Source organism: Podarcis bocagei (assembly GCF_964188305.1).
Source record: "Podarcis bocagei genome assembly, chromosome: 6".
NCBI classification, from domain to species: domain Eukaryota; kingdom Metazoa; phylum Chordata; class Lepidosauria; order Squamata; family Lacertidae; genus Podarcis; species Podarcis bocagei.
The window spans coordinates 70571331-70590685 of NC_138130.1; the positions used below are offsets into that span (position 1 = coordinate 70571331).

At 40.7% G+C, this 19355-nt stretch overlaps 1 protein-coding gene across 2 annotated transcripts in view; it reads right to left on the bottom strand.

Annotated features, from left to right (window-relative positions):
• Window positions 1-235: 235 nt before the first annotated feature.
• Window positions 236-19355, bottom strand: part of LOC308589696 (uncharacterized protein) — a gene marked incomplete at its 5' end in the record, with an annotated part of 45847 nt that continues 26727 nt past the window's right edge. For both annotated transcript variants that reach the window (XM_081199117.1, XM_081199116.1), the window contains one exon: window positions 236-600. In XM_081199117.1, the coding sequence (XP_081055243.1) occupies window positions 542-600 (59 nt within the window). In that variant the 3' untranslated portion in view covers window positions 236-541. The remainder of the gene's footprint in view (window positions 601-19355) is intronic.

Consider the following 19355-nt stretch of genomic DNA (forward strand, 5'->3'; position numbering starts at 1 on the left):
GCTGTAAATTGAAGTGATTAAGTAGTTTTTTAGCTTTGTTGTCAATTTGGTTATGATGTTGTGGCTTACTCATAATTTAAAAGGGTAGCCCCAATTATACTGAACTCCAGTTAGCACCAGGGTATAAGCTCGGAACTCTCATCTCTGTTGTAAAGTCCTTGGAGAGAGATCCTGAAAAAGAATTGATCTGTGAGAGGAAGGCCTCTTGAAAGTTTTGCTCCCCAAAGTCCTCCGAAAACTCTGTGGCCCTAATGTTAAAGGATCTCTCAAGGTCCGAAATGTCTTCCATTCGAATTTTTTATTCTGCTTGTGATAGTTCAAGGGATCTTAAGGATGCTTTTACTGAAGGCTCTGGACAAAGTCTTCATTTTTGGTAGTCTGCGCTTCAGCTAGTGTTATTTTAACAATATGCTTTCTCAGAGGGAAGAGAGCTATGGACCAAACTTGGACCAATCCTGAGCCAGTTGTTTGCAGATATGGACCCACTAGTTCAGCTGTTGTAATTCTTCTTGTTCATCAGACTTGTCTCTCTGTTCCCACCTTATGAAATCCTGGCCAGCATTGTTGCTCTCTGTGGGTCTGGTGACACCGGCAAGGTTGCTGAAGGAAGAGAAGGGGAAATCCACGAGTTGAGCAGACCAGGTTTGTTTTTCTTTCTTCTACGAGGCATACCCCATCTGAGGCTCTTGTTTTTGACAATTTAATTTGCATTTAAACAACAGTGTAAGGTGGAGAGGCAAATTAAGCAGCTATCTTAGTTGATGATGTCACCACCTGCCACCCCGAAAAATACTTTCCATGTAATAAATTTGTTCCATTGAATGGAGACTTTTGTTACAGGAATACAGTATCGTCCTATTACTCAAGCCACATTACAGTAAGCCCACAACTTATGGGGGGGGGGGTTATGTTCCAGAGATTGCACGTAAAGCAAAAATTGTGTATAGTCCTCCCCCTTCCCCAGTGTTTCACCAAAGGCAAAAGGCTTTTTTCTATTAGGTTTTTTATTTTATATCTCTGAAGCAAATGCAAGACATAGTGAGGAAAGGCTGAAATTTACTGAGCAGCAGGCTTATCTTACACAAGGATAGAATAGAGGAACATACGGAACAAGTGGCATTCTCTCGTCTGAGTGGGAGACCCAGGGATGTAGCAGCAGAGTAGACCTCAGTCTGGCCAGGCTATGCCTACATCTGTTCAAGCATGCATCAAAGCACCCTATCTCTCTACTAAATATGCTAAGGATTTTCATACCCTTGTATGCCCCAAGTCATGAGGCTTAATTGCTAAGCTACCTTTACCTGGCTGGGGGGAGGGTGTGTCTCATGAGCTACGCTAGCAGGCAAGCAAAGGAATTAATCTACAGCTGTGTTTTCACCACAGGAGCAGCACTGCTGCAAGCAATCGAGTCAGCAGCCGTCGGCATTAGAATCACTACTGCTGAGCTTAGGAGAGCTGTAAAGTCCTGCTTCCATATGGTCACGTGAAGGGTTAATTGTGCAAGGCTTCCTTGGGTTAACCAGTTATCTTCCGCATTTCTACTACTTCACTGTCTGTGTCCAGTGCCATGGGCAGGTGGAGAAAGGTCTTCATGAATGTCCCAGATCTTAGGTGATATGACAGCCCATTGACAAGCAATACAATGCTTTCCTTCCAGGCCACAATGTGTTAATGACTTCTTTTCTATGTTTGGAATTCTCATTGCTATATGAGGAGTGCCGGCAAAGCTGTTCCCTTCCTCAGCTGAATGCAATGATTTCTAACATTTATTTTTTATATATAATTGTTTGATGGCCATATAGTCCCTGTGGCAGTTTTGGAGAACACCTTGTCCACTATGTGAGAAATGGGTGTTGTAGCGATGACGATGAATTGGGCAAGGGTGAGTATAGCATTGTAAGCATGAAACAGATTTTCATTTGTCTTGAAAAATCCCAGAATTGTAACAGTGAATGTTCCAGGGCACTTGCACTAGGATTTAGTGAGGGGTGTGGTAGGCATAAATAGTGGGGAACTGAATACACAAAGCAATGTTTCATTTTCAAGAGGCTATAGAAATATCACATTCCTATACTCCACAGTCTACACAATCTGGGACCATATTTTCAAACTGTAACAAGCAAAGGAGATGTATGCCACAGATTTTCTTTTTAAGACAGGTGGTGAGTAAAGGAGATAGAAGTTCCTTAACAACTTGAACTATTCTGATTTGTCTCTTCTTGTGCCTTGGGATAAAAGTTTTCTGAGTTATGCAGGAAATTTGAACGGCATGTGTTTTAACGTGAAGAGCCATTGCTCAAATTTTATTTGATAGGATTATGAATCAATAATAGTTTTCATTAACATAATGCAATTAAAGTATAGTGGAATTTATGAATTTCCATTATTTCTTCTTAGAATTTGCAGTTGTCGTTTATTAAGGAGCAGCAGCAGCAATTTTCATTTGAAATAAACCTTTTAAAAAAAGATTATAGAAATACATATAAAATGAGAAACAAAATAGCCATAGGGATTCTTCACACCATCTAAGGAGTCTTTTTGGGGTTTAGAGCATTCCATATCTTCACTGCCTTCATCTTTTCTTTCAAGCCAGGGTGACTTTTCTTCAGTAGCTTCTATCGCGGTCTTCAGCCTTTGGTTTTCCTCCAAAAGTCACTGATACCAAGAGCAAGCTGTAATAGATCCGCCACTTGGGTCACCAGGGTCCTGTCCAGCCATCAGCAAGATGCTACCTGAGGAATTCTCAGTGTGACATTTGCATGGACGATGTTTCAAGTTCTGCTGCTTATCATTAAGAATCAAGCAGGAGTAGAAAACAAAGAAATTCATTTGAACAAGCTTCATTTGGGACATTGAGTACCAGCGTCATTGAGCAGCAGATTGTGTGACGTGAGGAATAGAGGGTGAGCCCTCCCCGTCCCCCAAAGTGGGATCTGAACACCTCCAGGTTCAACTTGCAGCAGGAGCTGCACCGCATAGCCAGCAAAGGCAACCAGGTAATGGACGCTCTGCCCCTCCTACAAAGAGGGTGAGTGTGATGACTTCTGGGCTGATCAAAGCTGTTCCTGCCTCTTTGGGGCTTCAGTAGCCCAAATGCTATGGGAAAGTAAGGACGTTCAGGCCAAATTGCATGCTTTATCCAAATATGATAAAGGGATGAAGATGGGAATTAAGCAAGAGTGAGCTGAGTTAGTTTGGGTTACCCAAGGCATAGAAGATCTGATTTTGCATCATTGGTGGGACATTTTCTCAGGTTGGAGCCCAATGATGAAAAATATTCTGAATCTACTATGTTCTTTTTGATTTCTGTAGCAATTTCATTTGTATTAGTAAGTCTTTTGTATGTCAGAATTCAAACTGTATGCAAAAATATAGCTTACGTTCAAAACTGAAGTAAAAGAGTGCCAGGGCATGGAGGCGAATTGTATATACCAAAGGGGTGGAATTTAGGGGGAACCCATTGCGGAAGAATTTTGTATTTCGAGGAGATAGCTTTATTGGTTTGTACAGTTCGCCTTCCTTATTGGTGTATCCTGAAGGGATTAACCCTTTAGGACTCTCAAGGGTTTTTTTGTTTGCTTTATTGTGTTGATTTGTCGCTTGTGCTTCAGGGATAAGTATTGGCAGGATGTGGGACAACCCATTTCTGGGCCATCTGAAGGCCGAGTTGCCTGCCAGCAGTAGTATTAGTAATTATTATTATTGTTTATTATTTATTCAACTTATACACCGCCCTAGACCTGGAGGTCTCAGGGCAGTTCACAACAAGACCACAACATATAAAATCAAACCAAAAGCAGTAACCTAATAACCCCCGCCCCCGAAAAGCCACATTCTAAAAGGGTGTTGGGTGTCAATAAGATCAACCAAAGGCCTGGTTAAAAAGGAACGTTTTTGCCTGGCACCTAAAGGTGGGTAATGAAGGCTCCAGGTGAACTTCCCTAGGGAGAGCATTCCACAGACGGGATGCCATTGCAGAGAAGGCCTGTTCTCGTGTTGCCACCCTCCGGACCTCTCAAAGAGGAGGCACACAAAGAAGGGCCTCAGAAGATGATCTCAGGGACTGGGTAGGTTCATATGGGAAGAGGAGGTCCTTGAGGTATTGCGGTCCTGAGGCTTTATAGGTCAAAACCAGCACTTTGAATTGGGCCCGGAAACTAGCTGAAGTTTCCGAACTGTCTTCAGAGGCAGCCCTACATATAATGTGTTGCAGTAATCTAACCTTGAAGTTACCAGAGCACAGACAACAGTGAGGCTATTCCTTCTTTTCTTTTCTTTTTTAGAAAGCTTTTTATTGAGTTTTTAGTTTATGATTCATATTCATATTCCATTCGTTCTTTAACATATATTGTACACATAAATGGTCCAAACAGTAACAATATTTCTTCACAAGTGACTTCCCAACCACCTCATTGCAGCTTCCTTCTCTTCCTTCTCTTTTCAGCTGTGTTGTTTTTCCTTATTACCCTTCTACTACATAATCTACCTTATCTATCTGTTCTTTAATTTGCAAAATTTAGTCGAAACATATCAAGGATTTTATCTGAGAACAGTGTTTTCCCAGATACTCTTTAACACATTCCCACTCCTTTTTTAAGTTTTTGGTTTGGTTGGTTCCTAATTCCAAATACTCACACCATTTGGTTTGCCATTCTTCCTTTGTTGATGTCCTTATGCCCCTTCCAAGTTTTTGCCATTAACATTTTTGCTGCTGTTGTAGAACATGGGAACACCCTTTTTATCATCTGAAATATCAATTCTCATAATGCCCAGAAGAAAGGCTTTCAGGTTTCTTCTCAAATGTTTGTCTGAACATTTTTAATTTTTTTTATCATAGACAGTATTCCAGATTTTTAAAAATGTTGTCACAACCCCACCACATCGTTCCTTCCCCTTGATTACACCTCCAGCATACATTTTACTTTGATTTATATATTTTGGCCAATTTGCTGGGGGTCATGTACCACCTATATAGCATTTTCATGAAGTTTTCTTTTGTTGTGTAGCAGGCTGTAAATTTTAAATCTTTTTGCCATAATCTTTCCCAATCCTCCATCTGGATGGAGTAACCAAGATCTTTTGCCCATTTGATCATCACTTCTTTGATCTCTTTGTCCTTGACCTCCCAGTCCAGCAGGAGTCTGTAGGTTTTAGATAGTGTTTCCTTTTTGTTTTGTAGTAATTCTTTATTTAGCTATGATGTTTCTTTCTCAAACCCAATTTTCCTGTCTATTTTGAAGACATCATTTAATTGGTGGTATTGTAGCCAATCCATACAATAATGTCTGATTACTTAAAAAAAAATTAGTTTGAGTTGGTTATGCTCTTCCTCTAGAATTTCTTTATAAGTTCCCCAATTTGTTTCCATATTCTTTCTCTTTACTGAGAAAGCCTCTAAAGGTGGCAGCCACCAAGGTGTCTTTGGTTCCAGCAATTTTTTATATCTGTCCGACGCTGTATATAGAGATTTTTGAATTATATGATTTAGAAATTCCCTATGTGCTTTCACTTTATTATAGCCTAAATATCTGTTGTCTCATCTTTCTATGTCCAATATATAAGTATTTTGTAGAGTCATCCATTCTTTTAAACAACACAGACATGAGGCCTCATAATAAAGCTTTAGATCTGGTAATGCAAAACCCCCTCTTTCCTTTATATCCATTAGTAGTAGTTTATATTTAATTTGGGGTTTCTTCCCTTGCCAATTAATATGGATAACTCCCTCTGCCAATCCTTAAAACTGTTGGGTGATATCGCCGAGGCCTGGTGCCTCCCTCCAACTCAGCGTCACCCCGGATTCATTCCTCCGGTCTCCCGTCACGCTGATGTGGCCCATATCCAGGGACATGAGCACATGACAAGCAGAGTTCAAAACAGAAGCTCATCCAATCCCGCCCCCTATAATTGGGATCATCTGAAATAGAAACAACATTTTGGCAGCACATTCATTTTAATAGTTGATATTCTCCCCCAAAGCCACAGGTTTAATTTGTTCCTAATTTCCAGATCTTTCTTGATCTCTTTCCATGTCTTATTGTAATTATCATTAAACAGATTAATATTTTTTTGCTGTGATCCAAATTCCCAGGTATTTAATTTTTTCCGTTATCATCAAACTATTCTTTGTAATTCCTGTTTTTCTTGGACACCCATATTTCTTACCAACAACTTTGTTTTATTTTTATTCAATTTAAATCCTGATACCTGACCAAATTCATGCATTCTTTCCAGGGTTTTTGGGATGCTTTCAAATGGATTTTCTGCCCTTATAAGATCGTCCACAAAGGCTTTTAACTTAAAATATTTATTTCCTAATGTGATTCCTTTGATTTCCAAGTCTGTTCTTATAGCTGTTGCAAGTATTTCCAGGACCATGATAAACAATAATGGAGAGAGCGGGCAACCTTGTCTGGTTCCTTTCATTATTTGGAAGGTCTCTGATAACTCATTATTTATGGTTATTTTGGCTTTTTGATTCTTATAAATTGCTTTTATTCCCCTTCCAAATAGTTGCCCTACTCCCATTGCTTCTATAGTTCTTTCCATAAATTTCCATGAAACATTACTGAATGCTTTTTCAGCATCTACAAACATCAAAGCCACTTGCATATCTGGTCTCATCTCTAAATATTCTAGAATATCGATCACCATTCTCATGTTGTTACTCATCCGTCTTCCTGGAAGGAACCCTGCTTGATCTTTGTTAATAACGTCTTTCAATATTTTCTTTAACCTATTTGCCATCACATTGTTAGAAGGGGATTTTCTACTGGTGGCAGATGACAGAGACTGAGACACCATGAGACTGGTGTAAAACCAAACTAAATAAAGGACTTTATTTCAAAACAAAAAACAGCAAAGCTTGTGGGTGTTTTCCTGCAGGCAGGGTTCAAACTTCAGTTTTTCTCCTTTTGTAGCCATGGCCAGCTGCAACCAATTAGCCCAGAGCTCACAAAAACTGTTCTTAATGGTACAAACATCTTTACTGTTTCTTTGCAGAATGTGTCTTTCCCAACACACATATGCAAATAATTTGTAGTCATTGTTCAAAAGTGATATTGGTCTGTAGTTTTTGACTGATGTTAAGTCTGTTCCCCGCTTTAGGATCAATGTTATAAACGCTTCTTGCCATAATTCTGGTATCAGCCCCTCTTTTAGGATCTTATTCATTATTGTCTTAATTGGTGATGATAGCACTTCTTCTAGTTTCTTGTAGTAGATTGCCAACAGTTCGTCCAGTCCTGGAGATTTTTCTAACTTCGCCTTGGTTATTGCTTGGTCATCATCATCATCATCATCATCATAAACTTTATTGCACTAGCCAAAGGCCGTGGCATCATTCACAAAGGGAACAAAAAGAAAAGCAACAATAGCCATAAAAAACCATAAAAACATCTGGCACTGCAGATACAATAAACCACGATCACTTCCCCTAAAAATTATTTCTTGCATACGATAGAATGGCAAGGGGTTCTCAGGTAGAATGTGTCAGCTTAAATGTCCAAATCACCTTTTCAATTGTCCGCTATTTTTTCTAGTTCTTTTCTCCTGATCTTCTTAGCTGCCAATGCATATAGTGCTACTTTATAAGTTACAAAGTCATCAGTATCATTCAGCAGCCATTTCACCCTTTCCACCCTGTTCGAGTGTGTTCCATTCATGAGCAGGGGTTTTATTAATCAGTCTCTTGGTTCTATGTATAGCGGGCATTGCAATAAATAGTGGTACAGGTCTTCTACGCAAGGTTGCCCACACAAAGTCTCTCCTTGTACTGTACTTTGCCGTACCGACCATCCACCACCGCCGAGGGCATCAATTGGAATCGTAATTCTGTAAAAGCGATTCTTAGTACGGCAAGTGGGAGCTTTGTCAAATAACTAGCTCGGATGTGCTCCGTTTTGATAAGTGGGAACCACGGTGAACTTTTGTTTTTTGTTTTCAAAAGAAAATTGAAACAAACGTACATACAAACAAACAAGCATACATACAAACAAGCAAACATACATCCTATTTGTAATTAAACCAATCTTGATAACATTGTTAAGTGGCTTCCTCAAATCCCCCTGATTGAATTTCATTATATATCATTTTAACAGTTTTCCAAAATCAATCTTCTCAAAGAAAATTTATCTTTATCATTTAACATATTTCATTCTTTCTAATCTGGCCTTAAACATCTTTATTCCTATCCTAACATATTTAAGTCTTAAGCCTAACTCATATTTGCAAGCTTTTCCAATTAAGTTATCTTAACATATTTAGCTAAATAGTCTTTGAATTTTATCCATTCTTCGTGGTACTCCTCCTCCTTCTGGTCGCAGACTCTTCCAGTCAGGTCGGCTAGCTCCAAAAAATCCATCATCTTCAGTCATGGTGACCTTTTGGTAGAGGTAAACGTGGTTAAATCCCTTTCTGCATCGGACCTGAAGAGACAGTCTCTTAAGTGCTTCTTATCCATCTTCGTGATCACCTGAAAATCTTGTAATTCATGTTGGGTCAAGAGGCGTTGGAGGCCATCCTTCCAACATTTGGTCTGTTCCCGTTCTGTGTGGGCCATAATGGGGAATCTCTCCTCCAAGAGAGATTGAAGTCTTTTCACATAGTTTAGACACAGATAGTCAGTTCTAGCCCATATTGTTGTCACGTCCGCTTCCACACAGAGAAGAACAGCTGGGGTCCCACTGGGGAGCGAGAGCACTTTCCTGAGGAATTTATTCTGCACTATTTCTAAGGCTTTGTTAGCATTTGGATCCATGCCCATATTACTACTACACGAAGCATCTGGGAAGCCACTTTACTGGCATAGATTTTCAACACAGGTTCTATAACTGGCTACCCACCATAAAATAGAATTTCATTAATGCCCCACAAGCTTTCTATGCTTTGAGTTTTGTAGCCTCAATGTGCCCCTTCCATGATAGTGTCTCAGTGAAAAGAACTCCCAGATACCTAAAGGAACGTATCTGCTTGATATTCTGCTGGTCCATTTTCCAAATGCTCAAAATGCTTTGCAAGCAAGTCACAGCGAGCTACTGTTGGTTCTACGCTTCCCAAAGACCAAAATTTTGGTCTTGGAATAATTCACGACAAGCTCTTCCTGCTTGCAATACCAGCTGAAAGCTGTGATCAGATTATTAAGACCTAATCGGGAGAGTGATAGGAGCACCACATCATTGGCGTACAGCAGACAGGATATCTTCCTATTACTAATTGATGGAGCGGGAGATTGCTTGGTGAATTTCCATCATTGTTATAGGTGAATTTAAATATTCAATTTTATCATTTGTGATTTTTGAAAATTTACTTTCACTTAGATATTTTTCTATTTTCTCATCATCTTCTTTTCTTGATTGATAAAGATCTTTGAAATATTTTGTGAAACTTTAAATTACTTGAAATATTAAATTACTTGACATCCATATCACAACTATTCTCACTGCTGGTTGTATGGCATCTGAGAAGTGAGTAAATTCTTTCTCGTTTGGGTGTTTAAGCCTCCAAACATCCTCTAAGTTAAGGTTCTCCACCAGTTGGAAGAAGATCAGTGGTGGTCTTCCTTCTTTAGATTCTTTTTCTCTTACTGTTCTATCTAGTTCTAATCGAGTTACTCAACTGAAGTCACCTAATAGTGCTATCTTTTCATTACTATAGTCCAGCATTCTTTCCTCCAGTAATTTATAAAATTCTGCCTTTCATTTGGAGCATAAATTCCTCTTATAATTTCCTTTTTTTCATATGTTATTTATTTATTTTTTTAAAAAAATAAAATTTTTATTGCTTTTTTTCCAAGGTCAGAAAACATCGTCAACAACATAACAAAAGCGATTTTACAGAAAAAAGAAGAAATTATAAAAGAAAATTCATTTTTCCAGATCTATTTTCGTAGTCAACTGGACTTCCCCAGATCTTCCATCCCCTGCTTTCTTTACAATAAAAATAAACAGCAAATTGATACCTTATTTTATGTGTTTTTGTGCTTTCATTTAGTTATATCATCTGTAATTTATACTTTTCAAAATCATAACTTAATTTCCATCATTTATAGATCTCAATGCTGAAGCATGTTTTTCCCAAAAACTTAGCAAATTCTCAACATTCATATAACTTATAATGTTTTTGTAGATAGTCCTTAAATTTTTTCCAATCCTCTTCCACTGCCTCTTCTCCCAGATCTCGGATTCTGCCGGTCATTTCGGCCAGTTCCATGTAGTCCATCAGCTGCGAATGCCACTCTTCCAGCGTGGGTAGCTCCTGTGCCTTCCAATGTTTAGCTATAAGGATTCTTGCTGCTGTAGTTGCATATAAAAAGAAAGTTCTATCTTTCTTTGACACTCTCTGGCCCACAATGCCCAGGAGGAAGGCCTCTGGTTTCTTGTGAAAGGTGTACTTAAACACCTTTTTCAACTCATTATAAATCATTTCCCAAAAAGCCTTCACCCTCGGGCATGTCCACCAGAGGTGAAAGAATGTTCCTTCAGCCTCCTTACATTTCCAACATTTATTGTCAGACAGATGGTATATCTTTGCAAGTTTGACTGGGGTCATGTACCACCTGTATACCATTTTCATAATGTTTTCTTTTAAGGCACTACATGCCGTGAATTTCATACCGGTGGTCCATAACCTTTCCCAGTCTTCAAACATAATGTTGTACCCAATGTCCTGAGCCCATTTTATCATAGCTGATTTAACTGTCTCATCTTGAGTATTCCATTTAAGCAACAAGTTATACATTCTTGAAAGCACTTTCGTCTTAGGTTCAAGTAGTTCTGTCTCTAGTTTTGATTTTTCCACCTGGAAACCAATTTTTTTATCCTTTTTAAACACCTCTAGAATTTGGGCATAATGGAACCAGTCTCGCACCTTTCCCTTCAATTTTTCAAAGCTCTGCAACCTCCAAGTATCACCATCTCTTTCTATTAACTCACTGTATTTTGCCCAGCCACTCTCCATGTTACGTAGTTTAATGGCTTTAGCCTCCGTCGGTGATAGCCACCTCGGGGTCTTATTTTCAAGTAAGTCCTTGTATTTAGTCCAGACAATAAATAGAGCTTTCCTGACAATATGGTTTTTAAACAGTTTATGAGACTTTACCTTGTCGTACCACAAGTATGCATGCCACCCGAAAGCATTGCTATGCCCTTCCAGATCTAGGACATCAGTGTTTTCTAACAGAAACCAATCCTTCATCCAGCAGAAGGATGCAGCTTCATAATACAATCTTAAGTCCGGCAGGGCAAATCCCCCTCTTTCCTTCGCATCTGTTAGTATCTTAAATTTTATTCGGGGCTTTTTGCCCTGCCAGACAAACTTCGTGATGTCCTTCTGCCACTTTCCAAAACACTCCACTCTGTCCACGATCTGGAGGGTTTGAAACAAAAATAACATTCTTGGCAATACATTCATTTTCACTGCTGCGATCCTTCCCAACAAGGAAAGTTTCAATCTTGACCAAATTTCTAAGTCCCTTTTAATTTCAGACCAACATTTTTCATAGTTGTCTTTGAACAAATTCAAGTTTCTCCCGGTCAAGTTAACCCCCAGGTATTTCACTTTTGTTACCACATTTAATTCTGTTTCCTTCTGAAACCCCTCTATTTCTGAAGGTGTCATATTTTTTGCCAAAACCTTAGTTTTTTGTTTGTTCAACTTGAATCCCGCTACCCGACCAAATTCAGAGATTAGCTCTAAAGCTCTTTTTGTACTAGTTTCTGGCTCCTGTACTGTCAAAACCAAATCGTCTGCAAAGGCCTTCAATTTATATTGTTTTTCTCCGACCTGTATTCCTTCCACCTGCTGGTCCTTCCTAATCAAATTCAGCAACACCTCCAGGACAGAAATAAATAACAAGGGTGATAGGGGGCATCCCTGTCGTGTCCCTTTTTCAATTTTAAACTCCTCTGTCACCACATTGTTTACTATCAGTTTAGCTTTTTGTTCTGAATAGATTGCTTCAATACCATTTTGGAACGCCCTTCCCACACCCATCCCTTCCAAATTTTTCTTCATAAATTTCCAAGATATGTTATCAAAGGCCTTCTCTGCATCTATAAAGATCAAAACTGCTTTTGTGTTCAAATTTGTCTGTAATAACTCCAAAACGTCCACAATGTTCCTGGTGTTGTCAGACAAATGCCTGCCAGGGAGAAAGCCTGCTTCCGGAGGCGGCGCGTTCAGCAATGGCGGTCCTCTTCAGCTGCTGAAGAGGGGCTCCGCGGAAAAGGGTCGTGCGCTGCGGCACAGCGACGACCCATTCAGACAAACCACGGGTAGAGTGAGCCCTTGGCCGTGGGGTTCGGCGGGCACCAGGAGCGACCTCGGAAACGCAGAAGAGACCCCGTAAGGGGCTTCGGAACGTGGAGGGGGTAGCGGTGCTGTGAATCCATCGCTCTTTCCGCGGAAGCGAAGCCGCGCGGCTGCTGCTGACCAGCGCTGACCTTTCTTCTTTGAACAACTGAATTGAAACAACAGACTCGTGAGTAAGAAATTTGAGGCTTTATATGAACCTAATTTGGCGAAATTTGGCTGAAAGCGGGAGACGCTAAAAAAGAAGTCAGTCTTCCGGCTCTGTTTAAAGTATCGAGCAAAGACTCTTTAAAGCGGAAGCGTTAAAAGGAGCTCAAAAGAAGTTGGAATATACCCTGCAAATTCGGATTTGATTGCTTAAAAGTTAAAGAAAAATTATAACAGACCTATAAGTGGATAAAGACTGTGATTCCTCTCTCTATCCTTCTGTGGATTACAAAGTTATGAAACCCTGCTCTCGGACTGTCTGGATACAAAGTAACATCAGACTGCGGTAACTATATATAAAAACATAAAAAGTTACGCTGGGCTACTTTGTAAGCTGTAAAAAAAGGAACTGTTGCATGCACCTTTGCAAAGAACTATTATTCTCTGCAGTTAAAATTGAATTTGGAGGACTCCCCCCCCTGTTTTGGATTTTACTTATTTTTTCTTTGGGAACTTAATGGTGGAAATTTTCTATCCTTCTCCCTAATCTCTGGGGAGCTCCCCCTGCTGGATTGTGGATTTATTAGTCTCTGAGAACTGCTGTTTGATTTGGAATTTTTATGTCTGGATGTTTATCTCTTTTTGGATTGTCTTTCCCATGGGATTTACAATTTGACCTTGACGCCTGGACAGCTGTGGAATGAGTGGCGCAGGAAAAACAAGGGCTGCTAAGAAAGCAAAACAAACTGAACTTTTGCAATCAACTTTGCCGGTGCAGCCACGCAGATCATCTGTTCCTATTGTGACAGGTCTGCAAGAAGGACAATTCCAGCAGCCAACTTTTGGGGATATGGCCGCAGGAGGGCTGGACCCTGTTTCTAAAGAAATATTGGAACAGTTGGCAGCATTAAATAAGAAAGCTGATGAACAAGCAGCTAAATTTGAGGAACAAGCGGCTAAATTTGATAAGGTGACAGCCACAATTAATAAACTGACAGATCAAGTCGCTCAAAATACACAGGCAGTAGGAAAAATTGAAAAGATTATAACAGAAAATCGAAAATTAGCTCAGGAAGCAAATACTAAAGCAGACCAAAATAAAGAGAGGATTGAGGAATTAAGAAGGGAAGTAAGACCACTGAGCAGACAGGTTAATGATCAGCAAGCGTACCTGTCTATGGCTGAACTGAAAAACAGGGAAAGCAATCTTCGGTTGAGAAATATCCCAGAATCAGAAAAAGAAGACTTGATCGGCTTTCTGACTACAGAAATATCCAAGTTCTGGGGTTTGGCAGAAGAGAAGGACTTTAAAATTGTTACCGCTTTTAGATTGGGAAGAGTGGCCAAGAAGGATAAACCAAGAGACTGCTTGATCATTTTGAGATCTAAGCAGGAAAAAGATAATATACTCGGCCTACATTTTAAAAATTCATTGGTAATTCAGGGAAAGACAGCAGAAATCTTCAGAGACATACCAAAACAGTTGTTGGACTTAAGAGCTACATACAAAGATCTGGCAAGCTTACTGAGAAACAACACAATTGCCTACAGGTGGGAATTCCCTCAAGGACTATCCTTTACTTTGAAAGGGAAGAAGGTAAGAATAAGAACAGCAGAAGAGCAAGAAAAGTTCCTAAACGATCACGGGGAGGACCTCTGGAAAGGAACAGCAGGAGCTTGGCCACCTCCTTCGTTTGGCCTTAACCCGGTTCCACCTCCAGTCAAAGACGATAAAGGAGACACCCCCACTGGCTAACAAACCGATCCAGGATGTCTCTACAGCTTCTCAGTTGGAACATTCATGGCGCAAATTCTCCCGAAAAAAGGAAAAATTTTTTTCACATATTGAGAAAAGAACAATTAGATGCCATTTGCCTTCAAGAAACACATGTGACTAGGCTCCACAGGAGAGTGTTAATCAACAAGAGACTAGGCCAAGAATTTATTTCATCAGACAAGGTTAAAAAAAGAGGAGTAGTGATATATGCAAAAGAGAGCCTAGCACCAAAGTTGGTGTTTAAAGATGAATTTGGAAGAATTTTGGCAATTGAAATACAAGCACAAGGAGAAAATTTTTTGATAGTAGGAATCTATGCACCAAATGATGGGAAATCAGAATTTTATAAGAAGCTGCATGAGATAATGCTGGACCATATTGACTATTCTAACATCATTTTGATGGGAGACATGAATGGGGTTGTCTCCACCTACATGGATAAGTCACAAAACCAAAACTTGACCAATGATGGCAGACTTCCTAAGACTTTTTTTGAACTTACAGACAATATGGACTTGATTGATATTTGGAGAACAAAGAACCCTTTAGGTAAAGAGGGAACATTCTTTTCTGAAGCCCACCTATCTTGGACAAGAATCGACCAAATCTGGATATCTAGAGGACTGGCACCTAAGGCAAAAAAAATAGAGATCTGTCCTAAAACCTGCTCCGACCATAATGCTTTGAAAATGGATCTGAGACTCACACCAGCTGGATCCTTCAGATGGAGAATGAATGACTTTTTATTCAGAGATCAGGAGATTGTAAAGCAGGCCCAAAAAACGTTGAAAGACTATTTTGAAATAAATTTGAATACCTCGGTGGAAAAGAAAATAATCTGGGACGCGAGCAAAGCTGTTATGAGAGGATTTTTGATACAACAGAACTCTATTAAGAAAAAACTCCAGAACAGTAAAAAGGACAAGATCTTGGAGAGGATAAGAGATGGAGAGAAAAAGTTGAGATTAAATCCAAAATCAAAAGAGGTTTTAAGAGAAATAAAATTTCATCAAGCACAATATGCGAAACTGATAAACCAAGAAGTTGAATGGAAAATCAAACAGATGAAGCAAAAATCATTTGAATCGGCAAATAAATGTGGGAAACTGCTGGCATGGCAGTTGAAAAAGAGACAAAAATTGAACTTTGTTACCAATCTCGAGGTTGAAGGAGAATGTATTCAGAAACCAGAAGAAATTAGAAAGTGTTTCCAGAGATATTTCAAAAAATTGTTTACCCAAGGACACCAAGCAGAGACCGAGATAAACCAATTCTTAGAAAGTTATGGCCTGCAAAAACTAACACAAGATAAACAAACAGCTCTGAATAATAAAATAACACAACAGGAAATTGAAAGCGCCATTCAGAACATGCAACTAGGCAAATCCCCAGGTCCAGATGGACTTACCTCCAAATATTATAAGATACTGAAGGAATATCTGGTCCAGCCACTAATGGAGGTATGCAATCAAATTATGGAAGGGAAGGGGGCACCAGAATCGTGGAAAGAGGCATTCATCACTTTGATACCAAAATTGGAATCTGAAAAGACTCAACTTAAGAACTACCGTCCCATCTCACTCCTAAACGTGGATTACAAAATTTTTGCTGATATTTTAGCAAATAGATTGAAAAAAGTTTTAAACGAAGTAATTCATATGTTATTTAAACTATAATTCTACCTTCATCCTTAAATAATAGTTTCGGATCTAATTTTGGATTAGCATAGATTACAATTCCATATATATATATATATATATATATATATATATATATATATATATGCTTTCGTAGATTTTCACGGGTACAGGAATGCAGGTTTTGGTGTCTTCGGGTGTCTTCCCGTGTAAGAGTTGGGGTGTCTAGGCGACACACACCAACCGCTACTTACATGCACAATCACACCACCACCCTGCACAAATAAACTCCGTAGCCAAGACTCTCATCTCCAGAACCAAACGCCTGGCTGACAAAGACCACTTGACAACTGAGTTACAGAATCTCTCAAATGTGTTAATCGCCAACGGATACCAACAAAACAGGGTTACGAAGCTAATCCAAAAAGAAACAAAAAGAAACACCCCCCAAAAACCAAGACACAGAAGAAAACAATGGCATGGCCCTCCTTCCTTATATCAAGGGCACTACAGATAAAATTAGCAAAATCCTCCATAAACACAATATCAAAACAGCCTTTTGCACCAACCAAAAAATAGCCAATATCCTCAGAAACCCAAAAGATAAAATCCAGTTAGAAAACCAAGGGGTCTATGAAATACCCTGCAAAGTCTGCCCAGCCACGTACATTGGACAAACAAACAGACGAATAAATGCACGTATCGCAGAACACAAGAATGCCGTCAAAAAAGAAGAAAAAACTTCCTCTCTTTACCAACACATGAAAGAAACAGGACACGAAATTAATTTTGCAGATTCCAAATTGCTCTTTAACATGGAACATCACCACAAGAGAATAATCATGGAAGCCATCGAGATAGAGAAACACCCTCACAACATGAACAAGCGTGACGACACGTCCCGCCTGCCAGACATCTGGAAATTAGCCCTCCCCACAAAAACCGACACCAGAACCAGAGACACACAGAACGCCATCTCCAATCAACCACACCAGACCCAAATCCAGACCCTCTCCACAGATAAAGTACAGACACCATCCAGTAGCCAAACCATAGTGGCACCTCCGGATGCTGCACCCCCCTGCAATCCCTACACAGATCTGGCTGGCACAGGGCACAAAACCACAGCTCGCCCCTATACACGAAGCCAAGCCAGAGCACAACTAAGTGCAGTACAGCCATCTTCTCAAAAAAACTCTTCACAAGCTCAAGAGGTCAAGACACGAAAGCTTTAGCAACTAATCCACACCTAATGACCCTCCTAAGTGGTACTCAGAATATCACTCAAGAAATCACTCAAGATATCCCTCAAGTAATTAAGGAACAAAAGAAGAAAAGGCACACTAACCTGGGAACTCCCTCTCTGCCCAGAACGTTGGAGGCTATACACCACACCCCCTCAACAGTATTTATAGGAACTCAAACACTGAGATCCTGCTCTGTTCTAGTAACAAGAAGCCGAAAGCACCAGCCTGAAGATGACGAGTGAGACCTCGTCGAAACGTCGCCTAGACACCCCAACTCTTACACGGGAAGACACCCGAAGACACCAAAACCTGCATATATATATGCAGGGTCTATGAAATACCCTGCAGAGAAACACCCTGCAGAGATAGAAATACCCTGCAGAGATAGAGAAACACCCTCACAACATGAACAAGCGTGACGACACGTCCCGCCTGCCAGACATCTGGAAATTAGCCCTCCCCACAAAAACCGACACCAGAACCAGAGGCACACAGAACGCCATCTCCAATCAACCACACCACAGAAGCCGAAAGCACCAGCCTGAAGATGACGAGTGAGACCTCGTCGAAACGTCGCCTAGACACCCCAACTCTTACACGGGAAGACACCCGAAGACACCAAAACCTGCATATATATATGCAGGGTCTATGAAATACCCTGCAGAGAAACACCCTGCAGAGATAGAAATACCCTGCAGAGATAGAGAAACACCCTCACAACATGAACAAGCGTGACGACACGTCCCGCCTGCCAGACATCTGGAAATTAGCCCTCCCCACAAAAACCGACACCAGAACCAGAGGCACACAGAACGCCATCTCCAATCAACCACACCAGACCCAAACCCAGACCCTCTCCACAGATAAATTACAGACACCATCCAGTAGCCAAACCATAGTGGCACCTCCGGATGCTGCACCCCCCTGCAATCCCTACACAGATCTGGCTGGCACAGGGCACAAAACCACAGCTCGCCCCTATACACGAAGCCAAGCCAGAGCACAACTAAGTGCAGTACAGCCATCTTCTCAGAAAAACTCTTTACAAGGTCAAGAGGTCAAGACACGAAAGCTTTAGCAACTAATCCACACCTAATGACCCTCCTAAGTGGTACTCAGAATATCACTCAAGTAATCACTCAAGATATCCCTCAAGTAATTAATGAACAAAAGAAGAAAAGGCACATTAACCTAGGAACTTCCTCTCTGCCCAGAACGTTGGAGGCTATACACCACACCCCCTCAACAGTATTTATAGGAACTCAAACACTGAGATCCTGCTCTGTTCTAGTAACAAGAAGCCGAAAGCACCAGCCTGAAGATGACGAGTGAGACCTCGTCGAAACGTCGCCTAGACACCCCAACTCTTACACGGGAAGACACCCGAAGACACCAAAACCTACATTCCTGTACCCGTGAAAATCTACGAAAGCATATATATATATATATATATATATATATGATGAGATAAAGTCTGTACCGGTGCCACCCAACCCTAGTTCAGACAGTCACTCCAGAAGGATACCATGGTCAATGGTATCGAAAGCTGCTGAGAGGTCGAGAAGAATTAAGAGGGACATGTTTTTTCTTGTCCCTCTCTCGACAGAGGTACAGGGCGACCAGGGCAGTTTCTATGCCAAAACCAGGCCTAAACCCCAATTGAAATGGATCCAGAAGATCAGTTTCTCCCAAAAGCAGCTAGATCTGGCCTGCGACCACTGACTCCAGAACCTTGCCCAAGAAAGGGAGATTAGCAACTGGCTGGTAGTTAGGTTTTCTGAATGCAGGGAAGGTTTCTTAAGGAGCGGTTTTACCACTGCCTCCTTCAAACAGGCAGGGACCACCCCCTCTCGTAAAGTGGCATTCATCACTTCCCTGGTCCAGTCAGCTGTTCCCTCCCTACTGTTTTTTATCAGCCAAGAGGGGCAAGGGTCTAGAGCGCAACTGGTTGCACTGACTGATCCGAGCACCTTGTCCACATCCTCGAGACTTACCAACTGAAACTCATCCGACACAACAGGACTAGACTGTGCCCTGGACACCCTGTGAGATTCATCTGCTATAACAGCAGAGTCAAGGTCTTGGTGGATGCAAGCAATTTTATCCTCAAAATGCTTTGCAAGCAAGTCACAGCGAGCTACTGTTGGTTCTATCACCTCCTTTGGGCCAGCCTGTGCCCCATACAACCCGGAAAAGCTCTGCCAGATGACGTAATGAGGATGCAATGGAGGCAGCAAA